General features: G+C 37.8%; 1 protein-coding gene across 1 annotated transcript in view; it reads left to right on the top strand.

Moving 5' to 3' along the window:
* Window positions 1–9,682: 9,682 nt before the first annotated feature.
* LOC133521915 (caskin-2) overlaps window positions 9,683–15,734 on the top strand; it is a 439,796-nt gene continuing 433,744 nt past the window's right edge. The window contains exon 1 of the mRNA XM_061857040.1: window positions 9,683–9,928. Coding sequence (XP_061713024.1) covers window positions 9,913–9,928 — 16 coding nt within the window. The 5' untranslated portion in view covers window positions 9,683–9,912. The remainder of the gene's footprint in view (window positions 9,929–15,734) is intronic.

The raw sequence follows: 15,734 nt of genomic DNA, 5'->3' as shown, positions 1-15,734 counted from the left end.
ACTTTCAAAGAGGCTATGGAATCGCCAGACAGTGAAAAATGGCAAGAAGCAATGAAAAGTGAAATTCGCTCATTGGAGGACAACCAAACATGGGATCTGGTCGAGCTACCCAAAGGACGCAAAGCCCTGCCAAGCAAATGGGTATTTAAGTTAAAAATGAACCCCGATGGTTCCGTCGAGAGGTACAAGGCCAGAATGGTCATCAAAGGCTATTCCCAGATACCTGGAGTGGACTACGACAGAACGTTCAGCCCAGTGGTTCGTCTGAGCACTGTACGTTCATTGCTAGCTGTCGCTATTCGTGAAAACCTGAAACTGACACAGTTCGACGTTACGTCCGCCTTCCTAAACGGCGATCTAAAGGAAGAAATATATATGAAACAACCCGAAGGTTATCGTGATGGAACCAAAAAAGTCTGTAAATTAAAACGCAGCCTTTATGGATTGAAACAAGCGCCACGCTGCTGGAATACCTGCATAGCAGAGTATTTACTGAAAACTGGATTCAAGCAAAGTGAGGCAGATCCATGCCTGTTCGTGCGAACCAAAGGCCAATCCAAGGTCGTTATAGCTCTTTACGTGGACGATGGACTTGTAGCGCACAACTCAACGACAGCAGGTGACGAGTTTTTAAAGGAATTAAAAGCTAGATTCAAAATAACGACCAAACCTGCATCTTACTTCCTCGGAATGGAAATAAACGTGCAAAAGGACTTCATATCTCTATGCCAAAAGTCATATATCAAGAAAATCCTGGAAAAATATGGAATGTCTCATTGCAAGTCAGCACCATCACCCATGATCAAAGATAATGATGTGGAAGCGGATGAAAACATGAAGTCGAACTTTCCTTATAGGCAAGCTGTAGGCGCTTTGGCCTATCTGTCTGTAGGTACGAGGCCTGATATCTCCTACGCTGTTGGAGTCGCCTCGAGACACCTAGAAGCACCTACAAAGGAAGATGTGATGCTAGTTAAACGCATCTTCAGATATCTGAAAGGAACCCAAGAAAAGGGCCTAATATTTACGAAAAAGTCAACGCCGCACTTGGTCTGCTACAGCGACGCAGATCATGGAGGAGACCAGTCTACTGGACGATCAACTTCCGGTATGGTATGCCTATTCTCTGGCGCCGCTATAAGCTGGAGAAGCCAAAAGCAAACTACAGTTTCCATTTCTTCAACGGAGGCTGAAGTCATAGCGGCGAGCGAAGCGGCTCAAGAAATACTATGGCTGAATCGACTGTTTAACGATCTAACAAAGACGGAAAAGCCAATCCTAAACTTAGACAACAAATCAGCAGTTTATTTAGCGCACAACCCCAAATACGAATATCACAAGCGCACCAAACATATCAAACTAAAACACTTCTTTGTTAGAGAATGTCTGAGCAATGAAGAGTTCAGTGTGAAACAAGTTCCAGGCGAAGTCCAACTCGCTGACTTATTTACCAAGCCGCTATTTGGGCCCAGACTACAGAATTTGAGTTCTAGAATGGGACTTAAGAATTTTACCTAAAATTCTTAAAGCTTCTGAGGGTGTGAAGTATGTTCTACTTTAACATACCTTCTTATTTTTAGAAGACTAATTGTCTATGACAGTCGTTGCCGTGGAGGCAATTATCTAAGGAAAAATATGTCTGTCAAATGATACATCAATATTCTCAAAAAACATATTTAAGTAATTGTACTAAGACTTATTAAATATATAATTATAAAATGCTTCAGTTTCTTCTATTATGAATAAACAAAGTTCTCACTTACGCCACAGTCACACTTCAAGGTGAGATCTTTATATAATTATGCTTATAGTTATTTTTTTCACATCGTATATCTGAAGTATTTAACAATAATAAATCACTGCACAAACGTTTACGTCCTAAGGGTCTTTTTTTTTTTAAACCAGCGTTGTGGTCAAATCATTTTTTTCGATTCGGGTAACATATTCGTAAGTTAAAGATAATCGATAAAATCGATATATTTATAACCTACAGAAAATACAAAAATAAGGTATTATAACTAAGAAAACATTAACTTAAACAAATACTTTTAAAAATCCATTATAATAATAGATCTTTACCGTACGATTTGCAAAAAATGTCGATTTCTGAGCGGATCAAATTTGACGTCAAAATCATTCGTTTGTCAAATGTCAAATGCGCAGTCTGTCGAAGTTTCTCCGCCTTACTGTGCGCATATTCCGTTTCTTTTCGTATTTTTCACCTGGCTTTATTTTTGGATTCTTCTCTTTCACATATTTTTTTACCTTGGCTCGTATTTTTGGACTTTGACTTTGCTTGTATTTGAATTAAGTTGACTTTGGATCTAAAAATGCCTGATTTTGCTAATACTAAGTAGTCACTAGCAGTATAATTTGCATGTATGACTGCTGTGCAGGTGCCTTATATTGATTTTTTATATAGGTAATCGATCTCACAAATCGTAACTGTAATCGATCCGATTGCTGGATTTGACATATTATGTTGTCTTAGCCACATCACTTCAAACATCAAATGTCATATGTCAAATATGTGATGTTAGAAAAATCTCACTATAACGAGCCTACATTTTTAATTTGCCGCTTTTATCTACTGACGGAAATGGCTTGAAAACTATTTATTATTATTAGAATAAAACGAATAATGTCAAACAAGTTGCCCTTGGCCAATCGAAGCGTAATTATAATGATCAAATCGAATATTACGAGTAAGGGCTTGAAGGCCTACCGCCAACCATGTTCGACGTGTGCTTAAGTACGAATTTACAAGTACAATAAAGAACGAACATAGCTCGCCGTAGGCACTTTGTTGTTCTCACTCGTGACGGATTCAGTTGCCGAATCCGTGCTCTGCAAAAGAAACGACGCCTTTTGTTTAACAGATTAAGGTTTAAGCCGGAAAAAATTCACCTCAGAAAATTTCAACTATAGCTAATTTATAGAATAAGATTCGCAAATAAAAATAATACCTAATTTATTTCTAAACTTATGCCAAAAATATATTCGTGTCGAAATCATGACGGTCACGTTTTCTCAACGACAAAAATTCAATCCAATCTAACATGTGAGCTGCGATTAGTTGTCTCAGTCTAACTATTGCTTCATCTCGCTCTGTTGGGCCGATATAGCGTACACGTTGGAGAGGCCTCTTCATACGCAGTGACGACTGGCAACAAACACATGAATAAAAAAGTAAATAAGAGTAAAAAAACTTTTCGCGCGTCAGTATAGTGATGACAGAACTCATAGATTTATAACTAACCTAGATGCCTAGTCTGTACATCCCTAGTGAAGCCATTTCGAGTACGACATTATGTCGCCCTCGTGTCATCGTATCCGAACGGCCCTCGCAGTACTCAAGGTCGAGTTGGTTTGTGTACACCTCCCGGTTATAAATTAAAAAATACAAGAAAGATGGTTGTTTGTGCGGTGAATTGGTGTCACAACACATCAGTGAATAAAAACAAACCGCCTGATATAACATTTCATGCGTAAGTATCCAGTTTAATGTGATATTTTTACGTAATTGTAAATACAAAAATCCAAATTTTCGTCAGCCGCCATTACTTATAAATGTTGCCAGGTGATATGAATCTTTTTTCCTCCAAATGAGGCATGACGATTACATTGATAAAATTAATATGCTTACTTTAAGTTCCTTGTATGACTATAGAAAATATTCTTTTTTAGTTTTTCATTCTTTTATTTCAAATTATGTTTTGTCTTTTATAAAATTACAGTTTAAATTCATATTTTTATTTTGTGTGATATTCGTTTTAGATTTCCGACTGATCCGCTTCTGTCTGCGAGATGGACGGAAAAAATTAGATTAAATAGGAACGATGCAATATGGAAACCGACTAAACATAGTCGAATATGCTCTCGCCATTTTGATGAGCAAGTAAAGTAAATTTTATTCGTGGAACACAGGTGTTACAGTTAAGGTCTGTAAAAACGAAACGCAACTGTCACTGTCGCACTTATATGGAAGACTGATAGAGAGACACAAAGCGTTTCGTTGTTCGAAGCAATAGCGATTGCCACCTTGGCTAGGCCTGCAGGTACAATTACTAGTACTGACGATAAATAGTTATTTGTTTTACAAGTGGAAAAGTTGTTGTTTAACCGCTCGTGCTAATATTGCTACTCGAGCTAAATAAAGATCCAAAATGTCGAAAAATGGAATCTTGAGCGTTGCGAGGGTTTCAAGTTACGAGAGTTAAACAAATTTTGCCCCAAGTGAAACACAAAACTTTTCACCACACTAACCCGAAGAAAATATTAGTCAAATAAAATCAAACCAAATCAAATCCAAATGATCGTCATTAAATATTTATCATTTAAAATCATTATTCCAAAGTCAATTCTACCAGCTATTATCTGTGCACATTTGTAAAATAAAAAAAATAAACGTTTTTTTATTTAAACATTATTTCACAAAGTACAGAAATGCAAAGTCCTTAAAAGAAACCTTGAAAGCTTTTGCTACAAATTTAATATCTACATACACACTCCCAAATGATTGATAGCCAAGTATAAGGATGTGGTTAAAATCCATCTACTTTAAGGGGAATAAATGAACTCTGGCAACCCGTTTTTGTATATATGTGTGTGTCGCTGAGCGTAAGACACGAGCGTCGCACGCACACATCGATCGAGTTTCGGCTTCACTTTTGGCAGATTAGCCTTATGAGGACTAACTGTCTATGTGTGATAGGTCAGTGACAGAACTTATGTATTTGTGACATGGCCTATTTTACTAGTATCAACTAATAAATTATTTGTAAGATACAAGTTATTTCTATTGTGTGCGTATTCTAAATGCCGTGTGCATTTATTAACTTCCCTTTATTTGATAAAAACGATGAGCATCGCAATTAGATTGTGATGCTTTTTTCTAACAAATTCACGCGAGTAAATTTGGTATGTATAAAATCTGTATAAATCACATAGATTGTGGTATAAATGTGTACTAACTAGAATTTTAGTAATTATATATTTTGGTTGGCTTATGCAGCTAGTGGACGACGGCTTCTCCAAACAACCATCATAATTTTTACTTTACTTTTAATTATTATTTGATACAAATGTAGGCCCCATCCTCTCTGTCCTTGGCTATTGACATTACGGAATATTTCACTTACATACAATTTATTCTATTTTAACTATAGCTATGCACATACGTTTGACTTTTGTCGATGTTTTTTTTTCATCTTTCATGATAATCTAATTTACTTACTTAAATGCCTAATTTCAAAAGAATCGCATGCAGAAAGTGACAGAAAATGAACATAAAGTTTAAGGGGAATAACTTTTCCAAAAATTTGGTTTTACAATTACATACAAGCTGTTTGTCGATTTGTCGAATAGTAGTTTGTAGCACAGCTTCTTGGACAGACTCTTTTGTGCCTATGTTGCTGCTACTCACTCATAGATGTCGTTAGCTGCCTCATTCTTAGTGAAGTTCTATTCGTATTTTATTTCTCCGGGCCCCGTGGCATCGGGACATGCGCTACATTTTGGTAAGTTTTTCAAAAACTATCTTTCAGTTAGCTCATTCAACGTTCTGAGTAAAAAATACCATATAAATATGGTAAAAATAAAAACTGAAGTTTCAATTGTTATTGAATAGAAAACTGTTTTGACCAAAGATAATTTGAAATAGAGTTAGATTGTCAAAGAAAACTTTATAGCCTCAGTTTTATTGGCATCTTTCGACACAATATGAAAACTTAAAACGCCATTCGACTTTGATCCTTATTCTTTCACTAATATGCGTTAAATATCAAAAAGTGGCGCCATAAATCAAAGGCCAAAGGTATGGCGGTATCGTTTCGAGCGATGGCAACACAACCTTTAGCCGATGGCCGGTAAGATGACGCCACTTTTTGATATTTTACATCAGTGAAAGAATAAGGTTCAACATCAAATGGCGTTCTAAAAGTTTTAATCATGTGTCGAAAGATGGTAGTAAATTTACTGTGGCTACAAAAATTTATTCGAGAATGCATCTCTAATTCAAATTCTCTTTGGTTTTGACTTCACATGCTCATAAAGTTCCTTCTTAAGGGCCCTCCACACTCGTGCTCGAATCGAGGCGCGAAGCCGCGAACGCGAGTGTGGATGGCCCTCGCGTCGATTTCGCAGATTGTTCACGCCTTCGCGCCTTATTCCCCGGTTTTTGTCGGTATTTGGCCCACGTCAAAGGAGACGCGAAGCGCGAACTTGCAAGACTCCACACTCGCAATCGCTTCGCACCGCGATTCGCTCACGAGTCGGTTAATCTGTTAAACTGTCATAACCTTCTATGGCGGCTACTTGGTTGTTGGGTGCGAACTTGATCAACCAAAAATCAATTTAACAGTTTCCAGGTTGAATCAGTGCCTTGCCGCAAACTAAATCCGATCAGCTGACGCTTCGGCGCCATCTTGCCGTGAACCAAACTGCGAAATCGCCGTGAAGTTGAGCGAGTGTGGAGTCTACGTCTACGTCGCGGTATATTCGCTCCGCGAAGTCGCGCCGCGATTCACGCGCATAGTCTGGAGGGGGCTTTAGGTGTCTATAGATTTGTAGAGCCTACATAAATTATCTAGACTTTTATGCAGTAGGGCAAAGACTAGATTTTTAAGAAATTTTATCTGTTATCTAGTGGCTTTAGCGAAAGCTCAAAGATATCTAGGATTTGTCAAGGTTTTAATTTTTTTTGATGCAGCATGCTATATATTCAGAGAGTGGCCATATACATAGTTGTCTACAGTCGTGTAACGTATCTATAGTCATGAAATTGTACGCATCATTTTAAAGGGATTCTTCTCTCCATACTTTTTTTTTACTATAAAAAATATTTTTATCTATCGCGCCGCTCTCTAAATGGCTAGACGAAGCGGACCTAGCCAGCACGACAAACGCTTGTAATTTCAACCTTAGTGCGACAATTTAATACATATTGTAACGTTATCTATGAAAAGGGACCTTATTGTCGATGGCGCTTCCGCCGTTATGCTCCAATACAAATTAGATCGAATTTTCGTCCCCGAAAACACTCATATAGCAAATTTCATCGAAATCGTTAGAGCCGTTTCCGAGAACCCCGAAATGTACACATCTTATACCTTTAAACGAGCAATTCTTGTATATAAATATATATATATATATATATATATATATATATATATATATATATATATTTCTGTGATCTCGGAAACGGCTCTAACGATTTCGCTGAAATTTGGTATAAGGGGGTTTTTGGGGGTATACAATCGATCTAGATTAGTCTTATGTTTGGGAAAACGCGTGTTTTCGAGTTTTCATACGTTTTTCTTTCGACGCAGAATATGGTCGCTAATTTCGTGTTGCCGGCCACTGTCCGTCTGGTCCAGCGGGTTAAGACGCGAACGGCTAGAAACGAGTGTTACGGGTTCGAATCTCGCTCGGTGACATTTTTATTGTTTTAATAATAATAATAATAAAATTCTTTATTGTGCACTACTAAAGAAAAACTCATATTACAAACAAAGACAGGACTTAAATTAGTAGGTAACAACAGGCGGACTTATCGCTATAAAGCGATCTCTTCCAGACAACCTTAAGACAAGTTTAATTTAGTAAAAAAATGTAGTTAAGATTATCACCTATACACCACCATAATACAATAAATAGTTATAACCGAGCAAAGCTCGGTCGCCCAGGTACTATATATTTATATACAAGACTTGTTCGTTGAAAGGTATAAGATATCACGATGATAACGTATCATAATACAAATAAAAACTTGTACATTGTAATACATACTTTTATTAGATTAGGTATTATGACAAACTCAAACCGACTAATACTGTACAACGAAAGTGTCTTATATATGTTTAAAAGTTAAACCAAAAGGCACGTAGGCACGAACCAAAGCGACGTTCAAAGCCTGATGTTCATTCACAAGAGAAATTGCAAACAATTCAATTGTGAACTATCCGTCGAGAAAATCGAGTAAATTGTACGCGCTATCTTACTAAATCAACTAAACTCTATTATCTTCTATCGCGACATCGACTGAAACAATTAAGAGGCTGCACAACCGGATGAGAGCAACTGAAGTTGGCACCAACTACAGATCAATCAGCGACTCTCGAACGTAGCCGGGTAGTAGTCGTAGCGTAAGCTACACAGTTGTAGACTCGCGTAGTAGGTACTACGTAGCGTAGCATGCCTGACAGCTATCGATTAGTGCTCCGGAATTACACGAAGGCGGCCGATCACACACGAACGCGCCCGACGGAGCCCGAGCGTCCATACATAGCGGAAGTAATGAAATGTACAGAAAGATATGAACCGGAAAAATTGTCGTCTTTTTCTTCGCGTCGCGTCTTATCCGCGTCCCGACTCCCTTTGTGGGTTTTTGTTTTCAACGCGTTTTTGCCTTTAGGTTATAAATGGGTCTTGTATGCAAGATGTCATTTTTACCATATATAACAATAGCTTTAAAGTAGCGCAAAAGCTTCATTATTAAATAGGGTTAAGTGCTTAAACTGTAAAGGCCTCGTCTCAAATGAGAGGGCGTCATTAAACTTGAAGTTAATTGGCCCTAGGTACGAGAGTGCTCGAGGATGTCGCCGGTAACGTTACGACCGCAGTCTGCGAGGGCTGGAGGCGATTTAACGTATTGTAATATGAGGCGCCACCCCCGGCGTCCCCCTACAGTCGGGGGCTCTACACCATAGCTCAACGGAACGGAATAGTCGCCCGTTCACGCACGCTAGCAAGCATCGCCGGCCGGCATCGATTTTAATTCTCTTAAAAATTCGAATTTCGAACCGGAAGTTAGCGTAACATTTGTTTTTATTTTAGAAACGGTCGCCGTTTCAGTGGCTAAGACTGCATTGAGGGTTATTTACGATATATTTTGACGTGAACGCTCGTAGCTAACTTCATGCGGCTCTAATGGGGTGATGGATAGTGTTATCGGTGCTTGTTATTCGCGGTGAAACATGCTTCAATCCTCTTCATAGAAATCGCTTTAGTGGAAAACCCGATACCGTTTTCCATAGGGTGTGTTGTGGTTTTACGTGAGATAGTTCGATGTGGATTTTCGCGTTGAATACGCTTAGATACTTTGATGTATATTTTTATATTTGGAAGATTAATTGGCTGTAGTGAGGTGATGTTTATATATTTACAGTGCACAATTTTGGCCGAGAGTTTGGGATCCTGAAAATACTTAAGGTGAGTTAATATTTAAATTGTTAAATATTAAAATTATTGTTAATTATCTGTACAGTCTTTATTTGATGATTGATAAATTTTAAGACAATTTAGGAAGTTTTTTTTATGATTATGAACGCAAAAGTATCAACTTACAAAAATATACTTAATAAATAATCATTATCTGCAATACCTATTAAAACGTGTTGCAAAAACTACATTAAATAATATATACAGTTAGCTTACTTATAGTATTTTAATTTTGAATTCATAAATTAGCATATTAATTAATTTTTATTATTAATTGCATTTGTACATTATTTCGGGTCGATTAAAGATAATATTTAAACAAAAATTACAAATTACTAAAGGCTGTTGAAATGTAAACATACTATTAAGGTTGATTATAGCGCCACCTACACGCGACTGACCGTAAACCGTAGTTCCGATACTGGCCACCGCGAGAAGCGCCCAAGTGTCAGCCGGCGACACTGCAGTCACGCGTTGACGCGCGCTGAAACACCCGTGTAGGCGTAGATCGCGTCGCGATAAACAATATTATGTTTTCATCCTTATCAACACCAGAAAAGTGTTTTCAATACATGGTGCTGGTCTAAATATTTACCCAGAACGTTCTCTGTGTTTCCTAGTGTGAATGCGAGTGGGTTTGTGCGAGTGTTTTGTTTTTACCGAGGATTTTGGCGGTGCAAGGCGGTTGCCGGCATGCGGAAAGCAAACGGTGAGGAACAAGATGCAGCTAAGGAACTGGAAGCTTGCGAGTTTCGCCCGATAATGTAGAGATAAGAGTATTGAATATTAACCTGGTTTAAGAAGATAAAGGTTGAAAGTGCGGAATATTGTCATTCCACGCAGGACTGTATTATTCCATTGAAAGAGATAGGGCGAGTTAAATGCCAACGGCTCGGGGGCGCCTTACCTTTAATAATAATCGTGGGGCTGACACGCTTCAATATCCGCTACAAATTTCACTGAACTCTTCAAATAAAGATTGAATATTCCTCAAAAGGTAAAGAGATCCTTACTTATCTACCTAATAGAGGCATTCTTATAGGAAAAAATGTGTCTTCGAAAACTGGAATATACGGAAAAGCTAAAATTAGAGAGAGTTTTATTATCTAAAAATATGCTTATTTATAGGAAGATTAGGAAGAAATTAAAAACTTTAGTACGAAGCATCAAATGATAATTCTATTCTTAGAACACTGAAGAATCAGGGAAGAAATGATAGTTTACTAGGAACATTCGTATAGGAAGAGAAGATTTAGTTTTCGTATGGAACTTCAAATCAAAATATGATAATGATTTAATATTCCCAAAAAATAGAGAAAGCAAGAGATCCTGATCGAGATATAGGTATTTCGTGCTTTCAATGAGGTTGACAACTGCCAAAGGTTTTTATAGATGGCGCTGCCACTATGGGTTTTACTTGTCTATAAGATTTGGCCTAAAGGGCATAACATTCCCAAAAGAAAACAAGAATTTGACACTACTCGTAGGATTGACAGGTAAAAACCTATGATGGCGCCCTCTGTAAAATACTTCGACCGGCCAACCGCATTACGAAGATAAAGAGTAGTTAGAATGATTAAAATGTTGTAACTTGACCACAAGAAGTTGATAACATTGGCTGTCACAGGAAGATAAAAAGTGAACATGCCTCGAAACGTTGCTCAACAGAAGACCGAAATCATTAACCGTAGCAGATCCCATACAAATGGCCCATAAACGTAATCCGACAATGTTGGATGGGTCGCTGTCCGATTGCGACACTAAACCAGCAGCCAATACATTTTGCCGAGACTATAGTATAGACAAAGTGTTTGCCGTATTAACGTTATCAGAAACCTTCGCTTTTGAAGATGATTAAGTAGCGTTTACATATATACTGAAGAACAAGGAAAACGAGTGACTTTGGAAATTTCTATAAAAGGTGTCTGATTTTCATTGCTCTGCTTTTGTGTGTATAATCGTAGGTAACAGTCAACAGCAAGAAGAAGCTAAGCTGACGAGGTGTTCAAAATATTTTTGACAGGACTTTTATTAAAGTGACAATCCAAAAAAAGGGACCTTATGGCGGTCGGCGCATACGCCATTATACGCGACGTAAGCGCCGATCGCCATAGGTCACTTTTGATATGGATTGTCAATAAGAGAACTCTTGAACGTGTGAAAGGCTATTTTAAATAGAACATCTTTCCCGCTTAACTAGTTACCTAGTCAAAATATTTTAGGTACTGTACTGGAAACAAGAGTTCAAATAATATTCATCAATATTAGGTATATTTATAGTATGTATGTGTGTCTTATATTTATAGTGTGTATGTATGTTTGTATTTATGTGATATATATATGTAGTTTATAAGTATATTCGTTTGCTTTTCTTTTTAATTCATTGACTTTTTTTTCTCTCTCTGCACCAATTCTAAGTGTCTTTGTTTGGCCCATGGTTGACTGGTAGAGAATGCCATTTGGCATTAAGTCCGCCATTTGTACTTTGTAGTATATATTTTGTGCAATAAAGTTTAAATAGAATAAATAAATAAATAAGCTGGTATCTAGGTATCTATATCTACTAGCAAGTTAGCCATAAGTAGGTATTTGTTTTGTAGTTTTAGCACTTTTAGCCGACTCGCCATTTTAAGGTCAAGGCCAAGCGAAAGATAAAAATCATTAATCGATCAGTAGACGGCAATTATGTAAAACAACACCTTGGAATTAATCAATAATACCGGTTGAAAGTTGATTCAGATGTAAATTCGATAACATTTCGTGAACACGCGTTGGGAGGTCCCTCGTAGGCCCATGGTTCTACCCGTAGTGCAGATTTCAACCATTTTCTAATACAAGATTTCGTTCGATTCCAAAACAAAATAAATACCACAATATTTCCAACAGGCATTTTTATGTATGGTGGGCCTTAGGAGGATTTACGCATGTAAGAAACAGCAACACTCAAACTGATAATTGCTCACTGATCCTTATGCCAAGAAGGTAAGGTCTATCGTGAGTCAGCTGACACACGATAGTCACAAGATTTATTGTTCAATGATTGCGACAGACAGCGCCGAACATCTATTTGTTTTGATAACACGCACGGATGAAGACACGGCTACGGTAAGGTTACCACTTACCAGTTACCAGATACATATGTACAGTATAGTATAGTGGAATGATGATGATGATTGTAAAAACTTTCCTATGGATATTTTACAGTCAGTTTTAGGCTCGGGAAGGCCTCTGGTCTCAAATAGGGATTGACAAAATAAAACACCATTGCAGATTGTCTAGTAGTGAACGTATTTTGGCTGAGACGTTTATATGTATATTCAGACACGGGAAGCGTTTGTCTATTACAAAAAAATGACATGACCAAAGTGCAAATTAATTAGACGTAAGAATAAAAAAATATAATAGACGAGATTTGACCGAGCTGATTGATGGTATACATTTTCGATTTCATTTTCTTTGATGCGTAATTCATTTATGCGTGTAACAATTTAGTTAAGTATTTCTACTTCCCGTTCCGATTAGGTACATCAAAATTGTTCGATTGAAAATTTTGACGAAAACACCACCAATTGGCTTGGTCATATGAGTCATATCTCGCCTTAACCATCAACACTCTTGAAATATATTGACAAATAAAAATATTGATTGACATTTCTATGTCTACATTTCATTCAAAATTACCAAAAAATTATGACATGTCATTTTAATTGACACCTGATAACCCTACACAAATCCGCCATTGTTACTCCCAGTAACACTGTTAAATTAAACCATTGAAAACAAATGAAAAGCAGTTTGAGTAACAAAGCCCATGCGTCGTTGTTTTAAGGAAAGCGTGTTAATATGCGGCCTGAGGTTCCGCGCACGTTTGCGGCAGCTTTACGACCATGAGATATGATGGCCTGTAAAATGGCCCGCACGCCGCTCCGGTGTGTGAGCGGGACATCACTACACGTATGTAGCTCTGTCTCGCTCACACACCGGAGAGGCTTATGAATACATATGTGATAAACGCATAAAGTTTTCACATTATCCGATCCGATACCGGATGACGGATGACTTTTGGAGAAAGACAGCTGCTAGACTGTCCCATAGCATCAAGTCCTTTTATTTTTACATTAACGCTTTTTGACAATTACCATTTAATTTTATAAAATAAGTAAATAAATATAAACAGGCCCTTTTATTTTGCTTCTTTATAGTCGTATCCTACATCCGATATCGGGTCGGATATTGTGAAAACGCTCTAAAGGTCGACGCCTTTTAGCTACTATACTTTTACTTACATAACTGACTAATCATTGACTGATAATTCGTAAACTTTATTTCAAAGCTATAAGGTTCACCGATGGTCACTCAGTTGTTAGTACGTTGCAGAAAATCAAATAAACACTCGCTTCATCTCCGGCTTACCGGCGATGCACTTCGTAGCCTTGCACTCTGTACGCGACTGTTCCGACGGATCACTACCTAATACTAAATAGAGCATTTGTTAGTATGTTGGAGATCAAATAAACACTCGCTTCATCTCCGTCTTACCGGCGATGCACTTCGTAGCCTTGCATTCTTTACGCGATTGTTCCGATGGATCACTACCTACCTAATACTAAATAGAGCATCGCATAGCGACCAAAATATGTCATTCATGGTATCCTTACGCACGAGATTGTATCCAGCCACTGCCAAGAACACCAAGCAATGGACAGTAGTCTGGCAGATAGCTGCCATGCCATGTTTTCGACGGATATAAGTATATTTGGCTAATTTTATGTCAAGTTGATGTTGTCGGTAGTTAGGTGTTGTGGTTATATGTACCTGATACTGACTCTTCATTACAATACCTAACTAACTAATTAACTTATCTGCATTAAAATACCTACTTAATTTTCAGTTTACACAAATCGCAACGATTATGCTGTACTCATATTCCACACCATTTTATACTGAAACTTGGACGTAAGCTTAAAGATTAAGTATCTGTCGTGCATTTGGCGGCAATATTATATACTGGGCTAATAAGTCTATTTGTTCGATGTGTTGTTACCTATTGTGTATTGTGTAGAATAGACTATGAGCAAGTACCATTAAATACAGATTCGGTATGTATGCTTTTTATCAGGGGTCTTCCAAACTTTTAGACCCGAGGGCCGCAGCCGAGCCTCCGCTTAATTTTTGCGGCTACTGTCGGACGGGTCAATTTAGCACTTTTCGCAGGTCAAATTGGCAGGCTCGAGGATACGGGTCGTAGTTTGGAGACCTCTGCTTTATACTTCCAATAAGACCAAATTACATTGACATCCAGCCAAGGTTGACAGGATGGTATGTTAGTGTTAAGCGCGACAAGAGTCATTCTTTATGTTTCATATTGCGTGATCTAGTAGGTCGTAATCTACGATTCGGTCCGATCGGTCACACCCATTATGGATGGAGGTTGTCGACACAATCCCTTCCCGTTTATAAATAATGTATGTCGTAGTGAAAAAACTCCGATACTGAGCAAGTTTTTATTAAAATGTCACGTCGGTGTTTTAATTAAAGATTAAGTATCTGTCGTTATTTATCACACCTTAATTGAGATATAGCAATTACTTTGAAAAATATCGGCTCATTAAAGCTACATTGTAGGCAGGGCTCTGATTGGACAATAAGAGGATCTATATCTAATTAAATCGTTTATAGCCTTGGGAAGTTCGGAGGCCTGTTATTCGTGTTATTATTAACGTGTGTCAGTGTTTTAAGGCTAGAGTACACCTGCGTGTGCGTAGACGTCCACCTGCGCGTGCTCTAAAATGTTGGAGCCATGCTCGCATACACCACGCAAGCGGTGTGCCGCCTCTCATACGGATTTGTATATTGATGATACGTGAACGGCTATATTCACGCATCCGGTGTGCACAGGCTTTTAATTAAACAGTTAACTATGACTCTCTTATAGTATTTTGGATTAGGTACAATTTGTTACCGTAAACAGATAACATCTCAATATAATTTTACGAGATTTGCGTTTTAAGGTTAAAAATTAAATGGAGATGTACTGCACTCATCTGTCACCGGACCCAAGCAAAGGTCAATGTGGAGAATACCAGCATATAAAATTTTTGCAGGTAAGACCGTCATAGGGCAAGAACTCGTATTTGTGTACGTACGTCGCTCGCACACAGTCGGATAGGAAGAGTTTCACTACTGATCTTCCAACTTTCAGCAAATGGAGTATGTGTATAAAAGCATGAGTTAAAAGCGACGAAATAGCTTGTAGACGTTCTTCCCTTATGGACGGTTTTCACCACAAAGACCTTATTTGAAAAATACTACTATAAAAACTTACATACACTAAGAAAAATCTTAAGTAATGTTGAGCTTCAACAGTCTCAGTTTCCTTGTGCTGCATTTGAACTTTTAACTTCGCATTTTGTTATAATATTTCTGCTAGTGCATCTCACTCGCACCAATGTAAAAGAAAAAGATGATGATAATGTCAAATCAAGGCCGAACTTTTTTGCCATTAAAAAAAAATG

The sequence above is a fragment of the Cydia pomonella genome, chromosome 10 (assembly GCF_033807575.1).
Source record: "Cydia pomonella isolate Wapato2018A chromosome 10, ilCydPomo1, whole genome shotgun sequence".
NCBI lineage: Eukaryota > Metazoa > Arthropoda > Insecta > Lepidoptera > Tortricidae > Cydia > Cydia pomonella.
The sequence above is the reverse complement of the archived record's forward strand: the minus strand, read 5'-3'. Positions and strand labels throughout refer to the sequence as shown.